We start from the raw sequence: 24,390 nt of genomic DNA, 5'->3' as shown, positions 1-24,390 counted from the left end.
GAAACAAAGAGGAATTTACCTCAATGTTTTTCGTAGAATACTTCAACATGACACACTCTTGAATTGAATTGAACATAAAACTATTTTTTAATGGTTTCCTTTCCTCAAAGACATAAGAATGATCCGACATATCTGTGATCAATAGCTAAGGTCCCCCAACCCAACCACAACCTTGAGTGCTACAAGACAATCTTCTGGCACTCAAGCATCGGATTTATCATTAACCACTGATATCCAAACACTAACTGATAGATTTTTAAATATAGGCTATCCTCTTTCCATCATTGACCAAATTAAAATACAGGCTAAAAATAAGTTACAAGTGAGAATCTAGTCAATAGCAATAATACCAAGAAATACTTTATTTCCATTCTGCACATAGAAACAATGGCACAAACAACTTAACAGGCTTATCGGGGATATGGAATTTAAAATTGTGTCTAGATCCACACGGAAATCACATACTGAACTAAGCAATCAATCAATACTTTCATCATTTTCGACACAGATAAATGACATAGTAACATAGTATGTAACATTCCATGTAGGGAATGTGATTCACCTTATCAAGGCTCAATGTGGTGTACCACGTAAGTGAGTGTGAAACAACATTTAGCCTCAGTATGTGCTTCTAGGGCAGGTGCATTGGAATTAGCTTTTCTTGCCCTAAACAAAAAAATCATACCTTTTTATTTGATGAGTCCAAAATACTTAGTATACAGCGGAACTACACTAAATCGCTGAAACTCTGGAAATCAAATTACACAAAAATTCCATTAATGTACATTGCTCATATCTCATCTTGGATTTGTAGTCATTTGTGCACATGCACCAAGATATTAAATAATCTCTATTTTAAAAAAGTCCCACTAACTTACTTTGCATTACTTCTATCCTGTGACCAAGACATAACGTTGAAAAGCCCCGGTCCGCTTTGGGAAGGAAGTTGTTCAAAATTGGTTTAAATTATTTAAACTATCATATACTGCAATCATTTTATTGATTTTATTATTAGATATGATGTCTTCTGGCACTCGAGGTTGTGTGTTGGTGGTTGGGTTGGGGGACCTTAGCTATTGATCACAGATATGTTGGGCCATTCATATGTCTTTGAGGTTAGGAAGCCATTAAAAAATAGTTTTATGTTCGATTGAATTCAGGAGTGCATCGTGTTGAAGTATTCTACAAAAAGCATTGAGGTTAATTCCTCTTTATTTCTATATATTAGTGTACAAATATAGAACTCATTCAGCATCATAGCTCTGTTTTTTATTTATACTATTCACCTACAAATATGCACACATTTTAGATTAAAGTAGAAAACTACTGTACTACTTTTTACAAAAATACTGTCTAACTGAAGCATATTACATTTCATATGAAAATTAACAAATTAGTTATTTCATATACATATAATGGAAAACATGCATTTATCCTTCTACAGCACTTCAAAAAGTAGAGCTGGCTATAAAAACAGATCTATTAACACGCTCACCTGTATGAGAGGATAATGATGTATAATTTAGTTCTGTTATGTCACCATTCATTTCATAAGTATAATGACTATTCACCTCTGCTCGTGACTCCTCATGCCTAATTATAGGAATTTCTGGTGATTTAATACCCTGTTAAGAAATAAATTATATGAATAGTATACATAATATATAATTATTAACAGAACTAATGCATATCATTATTTATTTATATATTATTTTTATTTCTGTGTAGGAAAGATAAATAAATGAACTTCTATTTATACTCTGAGATGGCCACATAGGGTCAGGGAAGTTCACAAGGTAAACAGACAGAATACAAAGACTAAAAGACTATTGCCACATTTATGAGTAGATGAAGTAAGCCCTCTTTTTCTATCTCTCAAAGTATAAATAGATTTGTTTAATCAATTACGCACACACACACGCACGCACACTTAGAAGCCAGTCAGAAATGACAGGGAAAAAAAAACAATTCTTAAAACTAAATAACTAATAGAGCAAAAACTATACAAGCTCAGAAATAAATTTAGCAAATTAATCAAATAAAAATTACTGACCTTTCATCAGCAGGTGCAAATCTCGAAACAGGCTATCATGGCAGTTTAAACAAATAACAGAAAAACCTACAAAATTAAATATTATTATACCACATTAAAGGAAGCATAAACTGCAACAAGCAGTGCTGAAGAGGTGTCATCTACCACTTGCATAGAGGAACATGGATTCCTGATTATCTATTCTCCATTTTTTTTTTATTTGGTGGTCAGATTTTTAATTTAATTTTTGCTGGTATGAAGGCAGCAGTTACCACTACTTGTTACAGTTCACAACAATTTCAAATTCCCTTACTATGATATAATAGTGTTTAACTTTGTAAATCATTATTGATTACAGCACATTTAATTTATATTTTAGTGAACACAATAATCTTTCAATAATATTATTTGCCTAAAAGTAGTATATTTCAAGGAGTTATGCTGTTGAAAGGTCAGTTAGTGTATACTAAAGGTCATCCTATCATTGGTTCATAAGTGGTATGTTTGTCAGCCAAGTGGTGGAGTATTAGTATTAATGGTGGCAAACGAGACAAGAAAACAAGCTTATAAAGCATCAGCACAAAAAACAAAAAACTTCCATTATCATCTATCCATCTCCTTAAACAATTTGTCTAGTTCTTTGAATTTATTCAAACTACTTATGAATACCTCCACAACAACAGATTGAAGTTTGTTCCAACAATTGAACAACTTCTGGCTGAAAGAAAACATTCACACATTTATCCTGCAATCAACCTCAATTTGAATTTATGCCCTCTACTATGTAGTCTATATAGTCTGAATGTATATGTTGGGTAGTGGTACTACCAAATCCAAGTATGTTAGGGAGTTGGTTATATCATTAAAAATTTCATAAAACATGTTTGGATACAAATGCATTATAAGAATAAGGAAATTATTATGGACACTACAAACACATTTGTCTAGTGGGAGAGGTCTACCAAAAAAGAATGCCAAAATGGGTGACAAGAGAAGGGCAGGATATATGCAACAAAACCACACATGGAGTGAAATAATCTAAATTTAAGTGTAAGAAAATTCATTAGTGAAAAAAAATACCTATACATAGATTAAAAAAAAAAAAAAAAAAAAGCAGGATAAATTAGACAAGCCCTTTACAAGATGAAAGCAATGAATGAATTGAAGTATCAGACAAATTGCACAAGTGTGACAATTATTACAATTCAAAGCATGCAAAAATAAACAGTATAGTGATCATGGAGAAGTGTCTATTATAACAAATACCAGGGCTGTGGAAGAGTTTCTCCCCATAAGGTATGCACCCAGTTATAATGAAAAAATTAGCATGTGTGGTTATCAAACCACCTGGAATGTTACTGAGATCATTAGAAGATTCTAGGATGATCCCATGGACTGGAGAAGCAGCACTGATATCTTCCTAATCAATAAGGGAGGTGATAAGCAATCTTAAATATGCAAGTTTGATTTTAGTGGGCAATTACACGAAGTCTGTGGTTAACAGCATAATGCAGAACCACTTTGAAAAGAATAGTCTTTAGGGAGATTACAGCACAGGTTCAAGAAGAGGCAATCTTACCAGACCAATCTGGTTATTTACTCAAATGAGATCATAAAATAGATGGATGCAAGAAACGACTATGACATTACATACCTGGATTTTAAGGTAAAGTAAAGCAAAGCTTTCGATATGGCTCATCACAAGAGATCACTGTATAAACTGGAGTGAGCCGAAATTACAGGAAAGAATGTTAGAGCATGTTGAAGGAGAGGACAGAGCCAGTAGTCATAAATGGGCACACTTCATGGTAGACCAGTATAGTAAGGGGTTCCTCATGGACTGGAATTTAATCTTCTTTCATGACAGTGACATGGGGGAGTTTTCTTATGATTTGAAGGTTGGGAAGGCAGATAACCGGTACACCAGGTTATGCTGCTGCAGTATTACTTGCAGCAGTTGTTTTTAACCAGTCTCCTTTTTTTTTTGCTATTTTTTCAACATGTAAACATGGCATGAAAAATGGCAATTAAGTTATAATGATATTAAATGTACGATCTTGCACATAAGGAACAAAAACCCAAGCACAACCTATAAATTTTGGTTTGTGGAGGTGAGGGGAGTGGATGGGAAAAGATAAAGGTGATCGTGGAGAAGAAAGACTAAAGGATTATAATGCAAATAAATAGTTTTCCATATAGTATAAAAATAACCATATATTTGCAAGTAAGAAGAAGGTTATCTTTCTTTTTACTTGCAAATAAGAAGGTTATCCTCTATACAGTCGATTCCGGTTATTTGGGACACATCAGGACTAGTGCATTTTGGCCCAATTAAGCGGCTGCCCCAATTATCCAAAGTTTCATGTAAATAGTTAAAAATACAATGTACCCCCCCTTTACAATTGATTCACTGTACAATCAAATCACGTTACGACGAACTCACCATAGTAAAGTACCGTTCACTATACGATGTGCAGTAAGCGCCAGTCATTGTGATCATGTTTGTGAATTGAATTTTAATTCTATTAAACAGCGATTCTAATTAGCGAAAATAGGAGGAATATTATCCACATGCTATAAAAGTAAAGATATATTAAGCACAAATTTACCCTTTATTACCTTACCATTTAAAAAATTAAATGATACGTGAAATTCGGAAGAATATACGTGATAATCGGAATAATTAATACGTACTGTAATATGTACATACTAAGTAAATTAGTTGACATTTCTGTTCACTGACATTTGTGGGTGGGGGTTAAAATTTAAAACAGTAAAAAGATAAGCAATCAATAACAAAAAACACGTCACACACAAATTGCAAGTAACACAATATGTGCAAATAGGAACGGAGTAACGAGTTACAAAGTTTTAAAAATAGGAATGAAGAGAAGATCTGAAAATTAATTTTTTTATATGATTGAAGATTTCATGGAAGTGTAAACACATTTTACCATAAATAACCCACAGTATTCCAGCTGTCAGTATTATCGCAAATTCAATAAGATCGAGTTTACTATCCATTTGTGATAGATTGCATTAACAGAAAAGCCCAATAAACAGGTGACTGCTAATTGTTTTTTGGTTGTGACCTCCAGAAATCTGACAGAACTACGTGGTATGGTCGGAGATAATCGTAGGGTAATCTTCAGTGCTGCGGTCTCCTGCCCCGATTAAACGGCATTTTGTCCCAATTAAGCGAAGTAACTCTGGCTATTTTCTCGATTGGGTTCTGTTTTTTTAAGATTTGCCCCAAATAAATGGCTGCCCGATTAACTGGTGGCCCAAATAACCGGAATCCACTGTACTTGTATGAGGGTGAGATCACACTTTGCCTCCAAAAATAGACAGAACTTCTAAAGTTCTAGATTCAAAGAAAGATTACAAGACTGGTCTCTTCAAAGTTTGATAAGATATCGTGGAGGAAGGGGTGGTCTCTTCAAAGTTTGATAAGATATCGTGGAGGAAGGGGGATGTGACTCAGGTGTATAAGGCTATAAAGGGAATCAATAAAATTAATGAGGGATGTATCAGCTCACTGGAAATTGACACAGAACCAGAGTACACATGTACAGTCCCAGGGAGATAGAAGATTAGATAAATTTCATGAGATTTGAACTTTGGGTGATGTGTTGTAGTTAATTGAAATAAATTATCTTTTTTTTAAGGTGGCAAAGCAGAAAGTTTATCAATATTCAAGATAGAAATATATGAACATGTTTTGACATTGAGAACATGAGTGATTTGGAATTTTTTTATTTTTTCTGGCTAATGCAAAATAAATTCACTTCATTGCAACCTTTAGCCACTGCACTACAGTAGCATCCCCTTCAAACTTTTACCTGATCTATATCAATGCCTTATGAATAACAAACTAATGGAACAAAGTCATCTGCAAAAACAATTAACCTTCCCAAAAATTCCTAATTCCTATCACATACATCTGACTTCAGATGGTTTGATCACTTCAGATTTCAATGTTATCCATTTCCATCTACAATCTGCTACTTACTTTTTCAGACAGTAGCTCAATTACTGGCTACTTCAACCACCACATTTATGCTATTATTCACTCTGTTTGGTCCAAAATTCCTTGTCAGAGAATTCCTAATCCAGAATCTCCTCTGGCTGAAATTCTCTTTACCACATTCTTTCAAATTCAGTTGTTGCCTCTATGATATATCCCACCTCTATCAATGCCGCTACTGAACTTCCTTCATTCCTTCTAAATTTTTTTTTTTTTTTTTTTCTCACAAAAAAAAAAAAAAAAACAGTCTGCTTTTTCCATTCTCATCTTCAGTAACCCTCAGATTTATAGATAAGATCACTTATCTCTACTGGGGATTACTGACTTATATTCTCTTTTGACATAAGCATACCACAAATATTGCTTTTTCTGCTATCAAAAAATAAAGGGGGGTTAACTTTTTCATTCTCAGAATTACTTCTAAATAGCTACTATCTCTGTATCATATCATGGAATATTGTTCTCCCTCTAAGATGGTGTCTCCAAAACCTCTCTTAAGCTCCTATACACCAGTGCTTCTCAAACTATCTGTGGCGAAGGACCAGTTTCTTTTATTTTCAATCCGTCACGGACCGATACAATCCACTGCGGATCATCATGGTCCTACTGTGCATGACCTATCCGCAGGTCACACCACATGTGACTCACCACACCAATTCGACACACCCAAACTGGTTTATATCCTGTACGACGAGATGAGTCCACTGATCACGCGCCTAGATGTTGTAGCAATGTAAATTTGCTATAAAAGTTTCTAAATGCTTATTCTCAATTTATGTACTTATCTAGTCGTGGTAACAAACAGTTCGCAGACCGACACCAGTCCATGGACCACACTTTGAGTAGCACTGCTATACACTATCCTATTGATTATTATATTCGATTAATGCATTTCCGTTTTGTGAGATGCACTCGTGGGACGAATTAATCGTGTTAACTGAGGACAGCCTGTACTTATATTAAAACAAAAAGTATTTTTGAGCAAAAAAGATCAGAATAACAGCCATTAAAAGAAAACAAAAAATATTAAAGGAGAAAATTAAAGATCACCATTATAATAGAATATATATATAAAAAATAAATAATAAACAAATCTGCAGCCATTGTCAATCCACTGCAAGATGGAAGCCTCCTTAGCAAGTCAGGTTGAGGGAATGAACCATGATCTGCCATGATGGTTCAGTGCAGGTTGGCAGATCAACCGTATTTAGCAGTCAGCTGCTTCAACCCTCAGAGCGTGTGCTATTGCACTATTGCTCCTGATCACTCAGCTACAGAGGCTCTGTGTGTGTGTAAGCAGACATGGCTAAACATTATTGTATTTTATTTTTATTGTAGATTATATTTTGTCACCAAGTATAGTTAACAGTTTCAAGTTAACTTTATTTTCACCTCTTTAAAGAAGAAAGTGGATTTAGTGTCCAATACATTAGGCTACATAAAAATTATATTCAAATTCTAAATTAATATATTCAATTTAGCCAGAATGCAGGATTGCATCTTTAATTTAAATTGCTTACTTTAGAAATCATCCACGTTGTTTATAATCAAAATGAAGTCACATAAAGTTGTTGTTACAATGCATTTAAATATTTATTATATACTGTAAGGATTCCACAGTCCATTTGTGACATGCTGGACACATTCATTCCTACAGAAATTTTCAAACTTTGGAACTTGCAGTGTACTAGGTTTGGGCAATGATCAATACTTAGCAAAAAAGCAATAGACCCATAACTCTTCTCTTTTAAATTTGCATTCTCTTCACACAGAAGATATGCTGATTAGCAATGGATTATTTGTGTAAAGCTAAAAGATGAAGGAAGCTGATTTTTTTGCGCATTGTGTATAATGATGCGCAAGTCTTATACATTATACAATTTTTTTTTTCATAAATAAAATATTACACTGTCTACAGATAAGGTTTGGTACAGTTATAGAAGTAATATTAAGTCAAGTTTAATTTATAATCTGTTCATAATAACCAATAACTATTAATGTATGACAAGTACATGGAAATATATTCAGGAAATATAACTATATGTATTATTACTATTAGTACTGGCAAATGATGCAAGAAATCAAGCTTATAGAGCATCAGCCATAAAAAAAAAAAAAAAAACGCTACCCACCTCACCTGTCCATTCCCTCCAAGAATTTCTCTGGCTCTTCACTTGAATTTATTCAAACTATCCACTTCCACAACATATGGAAGTGTGATCCATCGATCAACGACCCATTGACTGAATGCAAACTGTCGCATATCTATCCTGCAACCATCCCTCCTCTGAATTTTCGCTCCCTCATGTGCTTAGTTTTAGCAAGAAGAAGAATGCCATCAACATTGAGCTCACTCAATTCAGAGCCTTAAAACACCACAATCAGATCTCCTCGCAGGTGCCAAGTCTCCAGACACTGTAATTTGATGCCTTTCTTGTTAAGACTACCTTTTTGTTCCCTACAATAATCTCATTACAATTCTATGCATGCATTCCAGAGATCTATATCCTTCTAAAAATGAGGCCTAGGTACAAAGATGCAAGTCTTTGCTTAAGACACTTCAGAATGTACATTCAATTCAACTGTGATCTTCTGTGCCTTCAGCAGAAAACACAGAAGAGTACTTTGGTACTAATGAAGTAGTCTAGTGGGTCTATTTAGATTTAAGTAATCATAATACAGTATTTTATTTTCTTCCTTTTATCAACTCTTGCTCACTCTGAATCTGAATATCAGACATGGGAGGGAAAAAACTACTCTGTTACATTAACAGCAACTAAATATTTTCAAGATCATATATCAACTTCCATATGTGAATAAACAGAACTTACCAAGTAAGGTAAGAATACATCTGTGATATATACAAAGAGTGCTCCCAGAAAGAACCCCAATGCTACAGGTAAAATTGCAAATTGCCCCTCTTTGCCATAAATCCCAGAGGCTTCAGCTATTTCAATAGCTGGCTTTAAAAGAGACCAGTACGAAGCAGCTATCATCACCTGTGTATAATAAAAAAAAAAAAAAAAAAAAATCATATCATGAATTGATTATGATTAGATTTAGCACAAATACAATTAAAAAAGTACATAAAAAGAAAAAAATTTAAGTTGGTGACAGCTACTAAAATTATTCTCTAAAATCAAAGTCAAAAAAGGCAAAATTTTTCAAGAGCACAAAAATTGTGATTTTTAAAGAAATATTTATTTAACCTTGTTGGCAGTCAAGTGAAATATACAAAATACTGACAACCACCTAGAACAGCAGTTCCTAACCTTTTTTGACTCACGAACCCCTTTCAACATAATATTTTTATCGCGAACCATTAAGCCTATATTCTCTGAAATCATATAATAGTTCCGAATTTTTATTATAAAATATTTCCAGTACTACCTTTTTATATGTGATATTGCATAATAATATAAAATTATTATTAAATACCAATACATAACAATGGTCTTTGAGAATGAAAAAAAAAATTAGTATGGAAAACATTTATTTAACACGATATACTGTAAGATAGTAAACTAATTATAAGGAACTGTAGGAGATGTGGTTTCTTTTGTTGACAATTCTTTACTTTATATTTAATTTTATTTTACTTTATTCTATCTTTGTTTATAATTAATTATAATTTTTATAACTCTTTTACCACAGCTGAATGGTGCGACAGATATCAGCACATTCACACTCAACCCCTCCACCAACATCCTGTCATGCATACTCGCTATGTAAGGGTGCATGACCTGAACCACAACTAAATATAAATTTTGAACCAAACAGCAAAAAACTGCATTAAACTATTCTGTAGTTTACAAAAATATATCTATGTGAATCTAAGCAGACATCATTACAGAATTTTTAGTGCAAACCCCCTGAAACACTTTCGTCAACCCCTGGGGGTTCGTGAACTACTGGTTAGGAACCGCTGATCTAGAATATTTTTATCCCACTCGATAGAGACATCATGAATTTTCAACAGAAAAACTGTCAAAAATTATCTTGGAAAGTACTGTTAGTTATTCATGAGTGAAGAGAGTGGTTTTCAGGTGAAGTTAAGTAACTTATTTTATGGCATTGCATTTCAGGCCCATTTGATATCTTTCTGAATTAATTTGAAAATTTCCATTATCTGCAATTTACAGAAGCAAAAGCAAATTTACTCTTGGATTTCAGTGATCTCTGATTAAACAGGAAAAAATAATAACAGCACTCTGCATGGTTTTTGATGTTTGTAAACTAATAGCTGTTTATAACTCAGTTGTTAGCATGAACCAGAGCTTCTTAATACCTTCTATGTTGATATCAATATTTGTAAAAGAATAAGAGAAGTTTACCTCAATATCATACATAGAACACTTCCATATGATACTCTCCAGAAATTAAAATGAAAACAATTAAAAAAAAATAATTGAAAATCTTACATTACACTAAAAATAATTAACAATAATTAAAAATCAAATGAACACAATTAAAAATCAATTTTAACGCAATTAAAAATTGTGTTAAAATTGCGTTTTTTACAAATCACTTAAGTTGATGTCATGAATTGTATTACTGAATGTATTATTTTAGGAGTAAATTCTGAAAATTTTTAACTTAAATCTTCACATATTGGCAACACTGCCTTTAGTCATTTGTTTCTTAACATTGAAAGTTCCATGCAGCAGTGTTTATCAATATGAGCTCAGTTTATTTTTAAGGTTATTGTGTCAAACTTGTGCTGAAAAGTGAGCAAAATTTCTTCACCTAAGTCTGAATAATCCAAACTTATTTTGTGATATTTGTGGAAGTTATGCAATCATCAAGCAAAGACAACATATTACAGAATTTGTATTGTGTTTATTTTGGGTGAAACTCTGGAACCAAGATAAATGGGCTCCACATAAAATTTGCCGAAACTATGTTGAAGCACTTAGAGTGTGTAAAAATGGTAAAAAGAAGGCTATTTTGCAACTGCCATGATTTGGTGGGAGCCTACAAATCACTGTGATGACTGTTACTTTTATTTAGTTAATATAGCAAGATATAATGCAAGGATAATAAGGCCATTATGTATTTAAAATATTCCATATACCATTAGACCAGTCTGACATGGAGATAATCTGCAATTCCATGCTCTCCACTTTTATTGGAGATTTTTTTTTTTTTTTTTATGTAAACCCCAAACACGAGAGGTATTAGAACCTATAGTACTTAGTACCGTGCTTGGGTTGGGGGTTGAGAAGATGAAAAAAGGTATTTGTGGACATTGAACTTGAACTTCTGTAGATTGTAATTTTCAGGAAATACGTATGAAGGAAGGTTGTTCCAGAAAACGGCAGTTGAATGAATAAATGAGGAAGATGAAAAGTTGGTTCTGTGGGTTTGAAGTTGGACAGTAAATGGATGTTGGCTGGTGGCGGCACGTGTTTGGACTGTTTTGAAAGAGAGAGTGGGAATTATAGAAGCCAATTCAAAAGAACAGTGCCCATGGAAGTATCTGTAGAAGAGGCATGCAGCAGAAACAGTACGTCTATGAGACAGCGAGTGGAGAGACTCTGTTAGAGATGAATCATTAATTAACTTAACTGCCCTCTTCTGAATGGAATCAAGAAGCCTGAGAGAGGTTTTGGGGGCACCACCCCAGATGTGGGAACAATATTCCATAGCAGGGCGGATTTGCGATTTATACAGAGTGATCAGCTGTTTGGAAGAAAAGTAATGCCGAGAGTGAAAGAGAAAACCAAATTTTTTAGATGCAGAGGAAGCAATATTTGTAATGTGCTTGTGCCAAGAGAGATTAGAAGTCAGGGTAATCCCCAAAAGAGATATATCATTTTGTCTAGAAATTGGAGTGTCACTAAAGATTAGCATAGGAGCAAAAGAATCCTTTTTGCGAGATATAAGACAAGACTGAGTTTTAGAAGGGTTGAAATCAACTAAGTTGTCTTTGCCCCACTGGAGAATTACCTGAAGATCTAGCAGTAGAGTTCTGAAAATGAAGTTTACATGAATGGCGACACCGAGTCCAGTGCTTAACTGTTTTCACAACTTGAAGTCAATGATCTGGTAAGAGATTTAAATTTACCAAAGGAATCTGTAGAACTCCTTGGTTCCAGACTTAAGTCAAAAAAACTAACACATGGGATGTTTTTCTCGTGGTACAGACAGAGAGAGAGAGAGAGGGAACTAGTTCCCTATTTTTCTGAGGATGATTCTTTGGTTTTATGCAGTAATATAAATGACTTATGAATTTTATTTATTTAGGAATTAGTTACAATCCTACACAGTTGAGCCTTTTATTGACTTTAAAGTGACAGGCATGTTACTTGGACAGTAATCTGGCTACGCAGATATGCCTTGGGTTTTTGTGTGTGAGTGGGGCAGTCAGGCAAGGAGGTAAGCACTGGGTTGTCAAGATCTAGCCAAAGGGAACAGTTTGTTGCTTGGATTAAAATTAGTTCATAAACCACAGGTAGACCCCAAAACTGTCTTCCTCCCACCTTGCACTTCAAACTTGGTTTGATGAAATAGTCTGTGAAAGCTTTACCTTCTTATTGTTCACCCAAGAGAAGCTGAAACAAGGTATTTTTGCTGGATCTCAAATTCACAAATTGATAAGGGACCTATAAATAAAAGAGAAAAACAGCGTGGATTAGCTTCAGGTCTGTTGCTGAGAACTTCTTAGGGAACAACAAGGACCCAGACAACAAGAATATAGTTGAAAATATGTTAGCAAACTTCAAGAAGCTGGGCTGCAACATGAGTGTCAAGGGATTTTTTACACTCCCACACTGACTACTTTCCAAAAAATTCAGGCAGTGCTAGTGAAGAACACAGTGAGAGATTTTGCCAGGACATTAAAGACATGGAGATTATGTACCAGGAATGTCGGAATGATGGCCGACTATTGCTGGATTCTGAAGTAAAGTTGTTAAGAAGCTGTAAAGTTGAAGGATCTGCAAGAAAATCAAAAGAAACGAAAATTTGACCCATCACAGATCAGTTTTTAAAATGAGGGGTGTGTTTAGTGGACTTTTTACCACACATTTTACCTTTTTAATAGTATTCTCAACTGTATTTAAATATAAAAGTCTGAATTAAATATAAATTAAATAAATTAAAACTATTAATTATAAATATAAAATTTTAATATAGTTAAAATTTTATAAAATAAAGTATTTAAATATAAAAATCTAAAATATAAAATATAACAAAAATGATGCCATTTCACCTAATTTGGTGATTTACTATGAACTAAAATGATGCTTAACTTCCCGGATATAGACTGGAACTTGTGGGTTGGTCACTCGCACACTAGCCAGACTTTAGTGGATATATTGGATGACTGTTTTCTACAGCAGCATGTTTGAGAGGAAACAAGCGGAAGAAATACTCGATCTGATTATCAGCAGTGATTACTCATGCATTAAGAATCTGCAAATAAAGGAACCACTTGGTGGCAGTGATCACAGAATACTGACGAGGGATTTACTTAAAGGTGTACATACCATCAGGGGTAAAGGGAAGAGTTTTTGCTTTCATAAAGGTGACTACAGTGGTCTCAGACAGTTTTTAAATTCTATACAGTGGGACCAACTGATGATGTTACCAACGAAGCATTCAGGGAATCAATCTTGGAAGCTAATAGGCTTTTTATTATTATTATTATTATTATTAGCCACATGGTGCAAGGAAGCCTGAGGCTTATGCACCAGCCAAAAAAAATTTCTGAGTTACCCTGAGAGAGAGAGAGAGAGAGAGAGAGAGAGAGAGAGAGAGAGAGAGAGAAAAGAAGAAAGGAATCACCAAGAAAGAGAAGAATGATGATATCCAGCTCAGGATCCTGGGTGTGCCAAACCCATACTCACAAGATGTGAGCCCCTGGGGCGACTTTTTTTTGTTCCAACTAGGAAATACTGTTCATGGTTTGGGCCAAAATGGACGTCAGATGAACTAACGAGACTCATGGCAGAGAAGAAAAACGAATGTGATGCATATAAAGTATCAGGAGACAGAAACTTATGGTAGAAATAAGCTGGTCTGTAATCAAGTCAGAGAGGAGGTTAGGCAAGTGAAGGCAGATTACGAGAAACCTTTGGCAAAGGATGCAAAGAAAAACTGCAAAAACTTCTTTACTTGTGTAAACTATAGAAGGAAAGGGATGAATCAGCAAAGTGGAGGATGGATTATTTAGGGAGAGGAATACCAAACTTTTATCAAACTCTAACAGGGAGCTAAAGGATTTTGTAATAACTGAGCGTAAAGTGGAGGATAAACTGAAGTTAAACATAAGAAAGGCATGGATGGGATCTATCAAGTTATATTAAAGGAGGCAGCAAAAGAAGTAAGCAAATCCTTAAGACACAATTATGAGAATATCCTTAGATTCAGGGGAGGCCCCCACAGACTGGAGATGTGCAAATGTATCCCCTATTCACAAAAGGTAGTAGTAGTAGTGGCATGTAATGCAAAAAAGCAAGTGTATGAGCTTATGCAGCATCAGCCAAAAAAAAAAAAAAAATCCCACCATTCCCTCCAAATGCCTGTCCAGTTCCTCCTTAAATTTATTTAACCTATCAACTTCCACAATGACGGATGGAAGTTTGTTCCAGCAATTAACCACCCGCTGGCTAAAGGCAAATTTCCGCACATCTATTCTACATCTGTCTTTTCTTAATTTGAATTTATGCCCCCTTAGGTTCGTAATCTAAACAAGTGGAAGGATCCAATCACAATTCAGCATGTTCAACCTATTCAATGTGTTCAAAGGGTGGCACAAGTAATCTTCAAGTACTGCATACAGGTCTGGAGGCCTCATTTTAGGAAGGATGCAGAGCTACTGGAACAGGTACAAAGAAGGGCAATGAGACTGGTGAGGGAGAACATAGGGTTGCTCTTACCAAGAATGGCTTAAGTTCAGCAAACTGTAGCATCTGGAGACTAGAAACCTGTGGGGGGTGATCTGATTGAGGAGTATAAGGCCTTAAATGGTTTGAGCAAGCTCAACACTGATAGGATTCTTCCTCTTGCTCATATTGCACACCTGAGGGAGCATAACTTCGTTGAGGAAAGACAGTTGTAGAATAGATATACGGAAATTTGCCTTCAGCCAGTGGGCAGTTGACCACTGGAACAAACTTCCATCTGTTGTTGTGAAAGTTCGCAGCTTAAATAAATTCAAGGCATAGCTAGACAAACATTTGTAGAGAATTGATGGGTGAAATAAGAATTTTTTTTTTTTTTTTTTTTTTTGGCTGATGCTCTATAAGTTTGCTTTCTTGCATCATATGCCTCTACTAAAAGTAATATAAGTCTGGCAACATTGGCATTTTATTATAATATCAGTGCATAAATTCTGCCAAAATTAATAAATATTTGTAAAAAATCATTTGCTTCATGAGTTTTGAAGAAACCTGATGTGATGGAAACAAATGAAAGTCATTTTTGAAATCAGCAGTAGAAAATGATTCAGAAAAACCTCTTTCTGAGAACACATCACTGATTTTTTTTTTTTTCTAAATGCAAAGTAGTGTAATTCATTACTACACTATTCTGCCTTCTGCCCTGCAGAGGTTTGTGATAAATGAGTATTCTTCAGATTGGTGTAACATCAGGAGTGGGTCCCTCAAGGGTCAGTTCTTGGAAAACTGTTGTTTCTAATTTTCATAAATGACATCGACAAAGGAATAGAAGGTGTAATGTCAAAATATGCAGATGATGTAAAGATTGGCAGAGTCGATAATGATCAGTTCCAAGCAGAAATCTGATAATTAATCATAGTTCTTCATACATATCAAAGGTTATTCATATACTGTGTACTATATGAGAGGGGGAGGGATGACTCTCCTTCAGGATGACTTGAACAGATTTCAAAGATGGTCAGAGAAGTTGTTGTTTGGTTTTTAGGAGCATTAGCAACTAAGGCCATATTGCTCCGGGATATGCGGTGGTCATTCCCTGACATTTCCGCATCCTCCATATTTGGTGGTGACGGGCTCGAACCCCGGTCTAATCTAGAAGGTCAGAGAAGTGGCAGCTATGTTTTAATGCTGCTAAATGCAAGGTCTTACACTTGGGGAACAGCAACTCACAAATAAATTACAGGTAGTTCTTGACTTTACGAGTTAATTTGTTCCTAGCGTGCGCTCGTAAAGCGAGAATTTATTTCCCATAGACAAAAGGTTAAAAATAGGGGTTATGTTCTCAACAATGAAATTAGTTAGCTAATTAGTTTATGTTTAAACAATGATTGATTTCTTGAAAGAAATGAAAAGGTAGCCTGTAAAATCAAGCAAATTATAATAATAGAGAAATTATTTACAACTTACAAATGTCAAAGAATATTTATTCTTCATCATCGACTAAATGCACACTCGTTGATCACTCATTATTGGCTCGGCGCTCATTGGTTTGTTGCACAAGGAGTTGTCTTCTTCAGAAATGCTTCAAGAGGTGCTTGTTTCCAAGATAATCTTCTCTTTTAATTATTTTTTTTTTTTTTTTTTTTTTTTTTTTGATTTGGTAGTTATTGGCGCATCGGCTTCTGTGGCCATATTGCACCTCCCAAGGTTTTTGCAGTACTTTGATCCAAGCCCGAGGCGGGAATCGAACCCGCGACCTTTGGGTTGCCGGGCAGGTACTTTACCCACTCGGCTAGCCCGGTCGGCCAACTTTTAATTATAAATTTCACGATTGCATGCATAAGCATTTTTTAACGGCATACACAAATTGCAACTAACACAATTCGCCTGTAGTAACAAGTTTATGAAGCTTAAAAAAAAAAAAAAAAAAAAAAAAAAAAAAAAAAAGGATGAAGAGAAGATTCTGAAAATTTATGTTTTTTATATGATTGAAGATTTCAGTAAAGGGAAACACATTTCACCATAATAACGTAAAAAACCACACAATTCCAGCTGTCGGTATTTTCACAAATGCAAGAAGATATCAGTTTACTACCCATTTACAATTGCTTGCAGTAACAGAAAAGACCAATAAACTGGAAATTGCAAATTGTTTTTATTGTTTTATGGTTGTGACCTACAGAAATGTGCTTTAGGAAAATATCACAAAGCCGCTCAAAATTGGTTTTTATAACGGAACATATAATAACGAGGAAGGGTAGTGCATTTTAATGATTTGAATTGGTAACTAATTCCATTTACAAACCACGCTCACAACCTTTTATATGGCCTTAAGGTCATGCTTGTGACCACAAAATGGCATTTTAGAGAGATAAATAGCTTAGTTATACAGCGAAAATTTCAACTCGTGTTTGGGGTACACATAAAAAAAAAAAAAAAAAAAAAAAAAAAAAACTTCCGAGATCTTGAAACAAATTACCAAAAAACAATGTGTTATTTGGTTCACATTAAGATATTTTAACGATACGTGGACATCTGGAACTGATTAATATCATAAAGTGGGTACACTGTATTGCATAGCTACGCACATGGTTTGGAATATGGTATTTATGAATGTTTAACATTCATTTTTTGCAATTAATGTTCATATTTTCAATTTTGTTGATACTTGATACTTGGTGAAAAAAACTCGTAAACCCGGGAACTCGTAAAGCGAGAACTGCCTGTATACACTTGGTGGGGTTGAATTAAAAACAGCGAGGAAGGAAATGGATCTGAGAGTTACAATGTAAACAGCCAGCCAAGAAAGCCACGGTGTCCTATCGATGATTTATCAAATGCTCACCTGTAGAGACAGGAAGGTCATAATCCCAATGTATAAGGCAATTGTAAGACCATATTTGGAATACTGTGTCCAAGTATGGAGACCTCATCTGAAAAAAGATATTGTACTTCTGGAAAGGGTCAAAAGACAGGCAACTCAAATGGTGAGAACTCGGGGGTATAAATTAAAATTACAGGGAAGAGGTTTAGACTAAATTGTAGGAAGTTTTCTTTTAGCCAGCGAGTTATTGATTGCTGGAATAGGTTGCCTTCACAGGTAGTTGGCTGAAATTTTGAATAAATTCAAAGGTCAACTGGATAGTGACCTGTGTGAGAAGGGAAGCATATAATTTGTGTTTTCTTACTACTTGGTTGTTTGTTTGTTTTTTGCCAGTGCAGCAAAAGACTGCGGCTCTCTTGCACTATATGGTAAATAGTATTACCATTATATTCAGTACATTAATATCAAAAAACAAACATTTCAAAAAATAGCTACTTGAATATATGCAGTGGTTGAACTGAGAATTTTTCTTTTCTACACATCTAAGGCCCATTCAATCCTTCAATCAGCATACTGCTATAAATGGAATTTCCAGCACTTTGGCTAATTACGAGGGGAGGTTGAAAAGTATCTAGCCTCTCACAGAAGGAATTCTGGAATGTTGTAAAACATAATCCCATATGTCAACACACTTTCTCCCCCCCACTCCCCCGGGGAGACGATTCTCTCATCCCCCCCTCATTTCTACTCTGGTGGGGCATGGGCATGCCACACTGAAACTTGGGGCTGTCTTCCCTATTGGCTCCATACTTCTGTCTTTCTCCCCCAAGTCTTCAGCTCCCTCCCTCTCTATCTTCACGCTAGCGAAGCCCCACACACCTAAATTTAAATACATCCAAAATATCTTCACCCACGTTCTAGCCCAACTCAAGCGACATCAACCCCATGACTGACGTTGGTATGTGTATGCATGTTGTGTGTACATATGTGCATGTGAGTATATATGTGCTTGTATGCATGCAATATAAATACAATATAAATTTTTTTATTTTATTTTTTATTTTATTTTATTATTATTTATTTTATTTTATTTATTTATCTTTCTTATTATGATTTTATTTATTTATCTTTTTTTATTATTATTTTATTTCTTTATTTACTTTTTAAGGTCCTAGCCACTGAAATCTCAGGAAATTAGGTGGCAAGACCTGCCAGAGTAACTTAAGTCTACTGGGTTCCTGGTCTGCCTCCACGGGGCGAAGGTGGGGCAACGTTGGGCCTCAGCAGGGGTCCAGCGGCTAAACGACCAGATGAACAACGGTACATGGCACTACACATATACAATATCCATACACTTTTAAATCTCTGGCATTTCCAGTGAACTGGTACACCCACAATGAAAACTACGCGGAGATGGGGGAAACCCCTGGTGCCGTCTGACACTAAATACACCTTACCTTACACTTTCTCCAATACCCTGTGGGAAGCTACCATAGATGTGAACTTAGCCTCAAGCTCCATTGCCCAGCACCTTGCTGCCTGGATAGTGCGCGAGGACTGGACCACCTCTGACCACAGTGGTACCCAGTTTATATAGATGAACAGTGCACTGTTGAGTCAGTTTGGTGAGACATAAGCACTGCGAAAACAAAAATAAGAGTAGGAGTATGTTATAGGCCTAATGACTCGAATGAGTACAATGAACAATTGTACAGAGAAATAGAGTGAGCTAGTAAATCAGAATATCTTATAATGGGGGATTTTAACTTCCCAGATATTGACTGGAACTTGTGGGTTGGTCACTCACGCGCTAGTCAGACTTTTGTGAATTTATTGGATGATTGTTTTCTGCAGAAGCATATTCGAGAGGCAACCAGAGAGAGTAATACTCTTGATCTGGTTATCAGCAGTGATCATTCGTGTATTAAGAATTTGCAGATAAAGGAACCACTAGGTGGCAATGATCACAATGTACTGATGTGAGATTTACTTAAAGATTTGATTACCATCAGGGGTAAAGGAAAGGGTTTTTGCTTCCGTAAAGGTGAGTACAGTGGTCTCAGAAAGTTTTTAAATTCTGTACAGTGGGATCAACTGACGATGTTACCAACAGTATATTCTAAGTGGGAAGCATTCAAGGAATTAATCGTGGATACTACTAAAAGTTTCATACCTATTAAGAAATACTGTTCAAGGTTTAGGCCTAAATGGTTATCTAATGAACTAATGAGACTCGTAACAAAGAAGAAAAATGCATGGGATGCATATAAATTATCAAGTGACAGAAGCCTATGGCAGATATAAGCTAGTCTGTAATCAGGTCACAAAGGAGATTAGGCAGGCGAAGGCAGATTACGAGAAATCCTTAGCAAAAGATGCTAAGAAAAATAGCAAGGATTTATATAAACTCTAAAAGGAAGGGGATCAATCTGATTGGTCCACTTGACATCGTTGGTTCGACTGTTGATGATCCTGCTCAGATAGCAAACAAACTGAATGAGTATTTTGCATCTACATTCACACATGAGGAATTATTAAGGTTTGAAAATGGCAGAAGATTATCAAATTGTAGCAGGATACTTAATGATTTTGTAATAACTGAGAGCAAAGTGGAGGAGAAATTGTTGAAGTTAAACATAAGAAAAGCACCTGGGGTGGATGGGATCTATCCAGTTATATTAAAGGAGGTGGCAAAGCAACTAAGCAAACCCTTAGCTATAATTATGAAACCATCCTTGGACTCAGGGGAGTTTCCCATGGACTGGAGATGTGCAAATGTATCCCCAATTCACAAATGGGGATCGAAGGGTGACACGAGTAATTACAGACCAGTTAGTTTAACTTCTGTTCAGGGAAAAATAATGGAGTCACTGGTTCAAGATGCATTGCAGGATCATCTAGACAAGACTGCAGCAATAATTCAGACACAGCATGGGTTTGTTAAGGGAAAGTCTTGTCTGACAAATTTGATAGGATATTATGATGTGGTTACAAAGGAACTGGATGCAAAAAATAATTTTGATATCATATATTTGGATTTCAGGAAAGCTTTTGATACTTTTGCGCATGGAAGACTATTGTACAAATTGGAGCAGAATGGTATTAAGGGTAAGTTGCTACAATGGATAAAAGGATGGTTAAGTGGGAGAAGATAGAGGGTGGTAATCAATGGGTGCTGCTCTTCGTGGACTATTGTTATTAGTGGAGTTCCACAGGGTTTGGTGTTGGGTCCACTGTTGTTTTGTATATTTATCAATGATATTAATGAAGGTATATCAGGCTTAATGTTGAAGTTTGCAGATGATACAAAGGTTGGTAGGGTTGTTAATGACAGTAATGGCAGTGTGCTACTGCAACAGGATCTAGATAATTTGGGCAGATGGTCTGAGAAGTGGCAACTGAAGTTTAACCTTGACAAATGCAAAGTACTGCATATGGGTAGATGTAATCCCAGAGAAACGTACCAACTGTGTGGTACTACACTTAAGGTGGTAGAAAATGAAAAAGACTTGGGAGTAATTGTGCAGTCAGATATGCAGTTTTCTAAGCAATGCAGACAGGCTGCCAGGGCAGGTCTTGGGGTTTTGTCAATGATATATAAGAATTTTGCTAGCAGGGAAAAGGAGGTGATTGTCCCTCTGTATAAGGCAATGGTCAGGCCACACCTTGAGTACTGCGTACAGGTGCGGAGGCCTCATTTTAGGAAAGATGTAGATTTACTTGAGCGTGTACAGAGAAGGACAAGATTGGTGAGGGGAATGAAGGGATCCTCTTATCAAGAGAGGCTTAAGTTCTGCAAATTGCAGTGGCTGGAGACTAGGCACCTGCACGGTGATCTGATTGAGGTATATAAGGCCTTGAATGGGTTGAGCATGCTGAATTCTGATGGGATCCTTCCACTTGTTCAGATTACGAACCTAAGGGGGTATAAATTCAAATTAAGAAAGGACAGATGTCAAATATATGTGTGGAAATTTGCCTTTAGCCAGCGGGTAGTTAATTGCTGGAACAAACTTCCATCTGTCATTGTGGAAGTTGATACGTTGAATAAATTTAAGGAGGAACTGGACAGGCATTTGGAGGGAATGGTGTGATTTTTTTTTTTTTGGCTGATGCTGCATAAGCTCATACACTTGCTTTCTTGCATCACATGCCACTACTACTCCTAACCTTCCAACTACACCGTTCACTAGTCACTCAACCAAACTCAACAAAGAAGATATGCCCTGAATAAGGCTGACTGAAACATTTTTAAAGAGGAATTGACCAGTGCAGCCAGCTGCTTCGATCCTAGCAGCCTGAGCCCAGACCAGCATCAATGCTGCAAACAACGCTATCAAAAAGAAGAGATTCACACCTGGTGCTGTCCGCTGGTGGTCTCGAGAACTCCAGCCTCTTAGACGTGAAGTCATTTACCAACGAAAACGCTATCAACGTGCAAGGTTCAACCGTGCAACGTTACTAGGTGGTAGATGACTCTCATCAACCGGTGAAATACCACCACTTTGCTTATTGGAGGCTTGAAGTGGTGGAACCCATGTTTAGTCTCTAGAGCTAAGTTCCGGTCAACCCTTCCCTATCTCTTCCATCATGCAGTATGATTGATTACTTTTGAGGTTATGATGAACGTCGTGGCGAGATCCAATATTCCTTACATTTCGAGGGTACAGCTCTAAAACGGTGTTCGCAGGCCGGCCGCTAGTTAGTACATAGGACCGAACCTATTGGTAACTCTCTAGGAGGCTTCCGGATCAGCTAGTGTATAATCTTGCTACCTCTACTCTGCCAGATAGTGACTGGAGGGAGTCCGAGTAGTGTATGCAGGGTGCATTGTCGAGGCCATGTTATGTCGAGGATCTGGGTATATACTTACCACGTACACGCCATATCCAAAAATTTCATTACTTCATACAGCATGTCCCACTCACTTTTTCTTACCATTGAATTGTCAAACTAATAGAGCAAGCTTATCGGCGAAAAGATCTAAACCTCCCAAGCACTTCCTAATTCATTTCACAAATATACGTGGTCTCAATTCTAATCTCAACGATGTCCATTTTCACTTGCAGTCTGCCAAACCCCATGTACTTTTTCTGACAGAATCTCAGTTATCGGTTGATTCAACTACTACTCATCTCAGATGCCAAAATTATTCGCTGTATGATTCCTTTCGCCTCAAAGGTGGTACTTGTGCATATGTCTGTTCTGAAATTCCCTGCCAGAGACTTGGCAATTTGGAATCTCCTCTCTTTGATCTTCTCTGACTTAAAATCTCTCTACCTCACTGTGTCAAATTCATCTGTTGTCTCTACCGTTCTCCCAACTCCACTAATCACTTGGAGCTCTTTGGCTTCCTCTCTTTGCAACTTGACTTTCTCCAGTCCAACTTTTCTAAGAGTGAGGTAATTTTCCTTAATGATTTTAATGTTCACAACTCCAGCTGGCTTCCATTTTCTAGTCACACCGACACAGCAGGTCGTGATGCTGAGGCTTTTGCAATTACTAATGACTTAGCACAGATTGTTCATTTACCTACAAGAATACCGGACAATCCTAATCATACAGCCAATACGCTTGATCTTTTTCTCACAAACAATCCTTCTAAGTACACGGTTGAAGTGAGAGCTCCTTCAGGCACTTGGTGATTGTCTCTTCTCCAATGGAACCTTTATCTCATGGCTATTCACAACCTCGTGTTGTTTGGCATTACAAGAATGCAAAATGGGATGATCTGCGAGACTTCTTTTCTTCTTTTCCTTGGTCGGATTACTGTTTCAAAACTTCTGATGTCAACTTTTGCTCAGATCATGTCAGTGAAATTATTCTAGCAGGAATGGAATCCTTTATCCCACACTCCACTTTAAAATCTCGTCCTTTATCTAAACTTTGGTTTTCCAATAAATGTGCTAAGGATGTTCAAGAGAAGAATGTTGCATATCGTGATTGGCTTGTTTCTAATTCTTCAGTGTCATTTTCTGCCTACACCAAAGCTCGCAACAATTGTAAAGCAGTTATTAATCAGTCCAAACTAGAGTTTGAACAGGCTAAGAGTAGAAAACTTGCTTCTTGCCCTAATGGTAGCCGAGCATTCTGGTCTCTTGCGAAAGCTATTGGCCACAACTTTTGCCCATCTCTGCTCCCAACTCTGTCCAAACCAGATGGTTCTGTTGTCACTTCAGCCAAGCTGACCTGCTAGCATCCCATTTTTCTTCCAGCTCATGTATTAATGATCTTGGAAAAACACCTCCCACTATTCCAAACACGCTCCATTCAATGCCTCCTGTGGTCTTCCGTCAAAAGGATATCAGAAGGATTTTGAAGAATCTTGATGCTAAGAAAGCTCCAGGTCCTGATGGTATTTCTCCACTTGTTCTCAAAACCTGTGTTCCTGAACTTACTCCTATTCTTTGCCGCCTTTTTACACTTTCTTATTCCAAAGGTGTTTTTCCTTCTGCTTGGAAATTTGCTCATATCCAGCCAGTTCCAAAAAAGGGTGATAAATCCCTCCCATTCAATTATCGTCCCATTGCAATTACTTCTACTCTTTCTAAAGTAATGGAGAAATCAATTAACTGCCAACTCTTAAACTACCTAGAAACCAGTATGGATTCCGTCAGTGTCGATCCACTGGTGATATTCTGGCTTATGTTACCCATTTATGGAC

The 24,390-nt window shown here is 36.3% G+C and overlaps 1 protein-coding gene across 2 annotated transcripts in view; it reads right to left on the bottom strand.

The window, feature by feature from the left end:
* Positions 1 to 24,390, bottom strand: part of Zip48C (Zinc/iron regulated transporter-related protein 48C) — a 306,574-nt gene that overhangs the window by 262,190 nt on the left and 19,994 nt on the right. For both annotated transcript variants that reach the window (XM_090371366.1, XM_090371368.1), the window contains exons 3-4: positions 8,891 to 9,058; positions 1,496 to 1,625 (exon numbers count right to left, since the gene is read on the bottom strand). In XM_090371366.1, coding sequence (XP_090227492.1) covers positions 1,496 to 1,625; positions 8,891 to 9,058 — 298 coding nt within the window. The remainder of the gene's footprint in view (positions 1 to 1,495; positions 1,626 to 8,890; positions 9,059 to 24,390) is intronic.

The sequence above is a fragment of the Mastigoproctus giganteus genome, chromosome 4 (genome assembly GCF_048544385.1).
Source record: "Mastigoproctus giganteus isolate SK-2022 chromosome 4, ASM4854438v1, whole genome shotgun sequence".
Taxonomy (NCBI): Eukaryota; Metazoa; Arthropoda; class Arachnida; order Uropygi; family Thelyphonidae; genus Mastigoproctus; species Mastigoproctus giganteus.
This window is presented reverse-complemented; position numbering and strand designations above follow the sequence as displayed.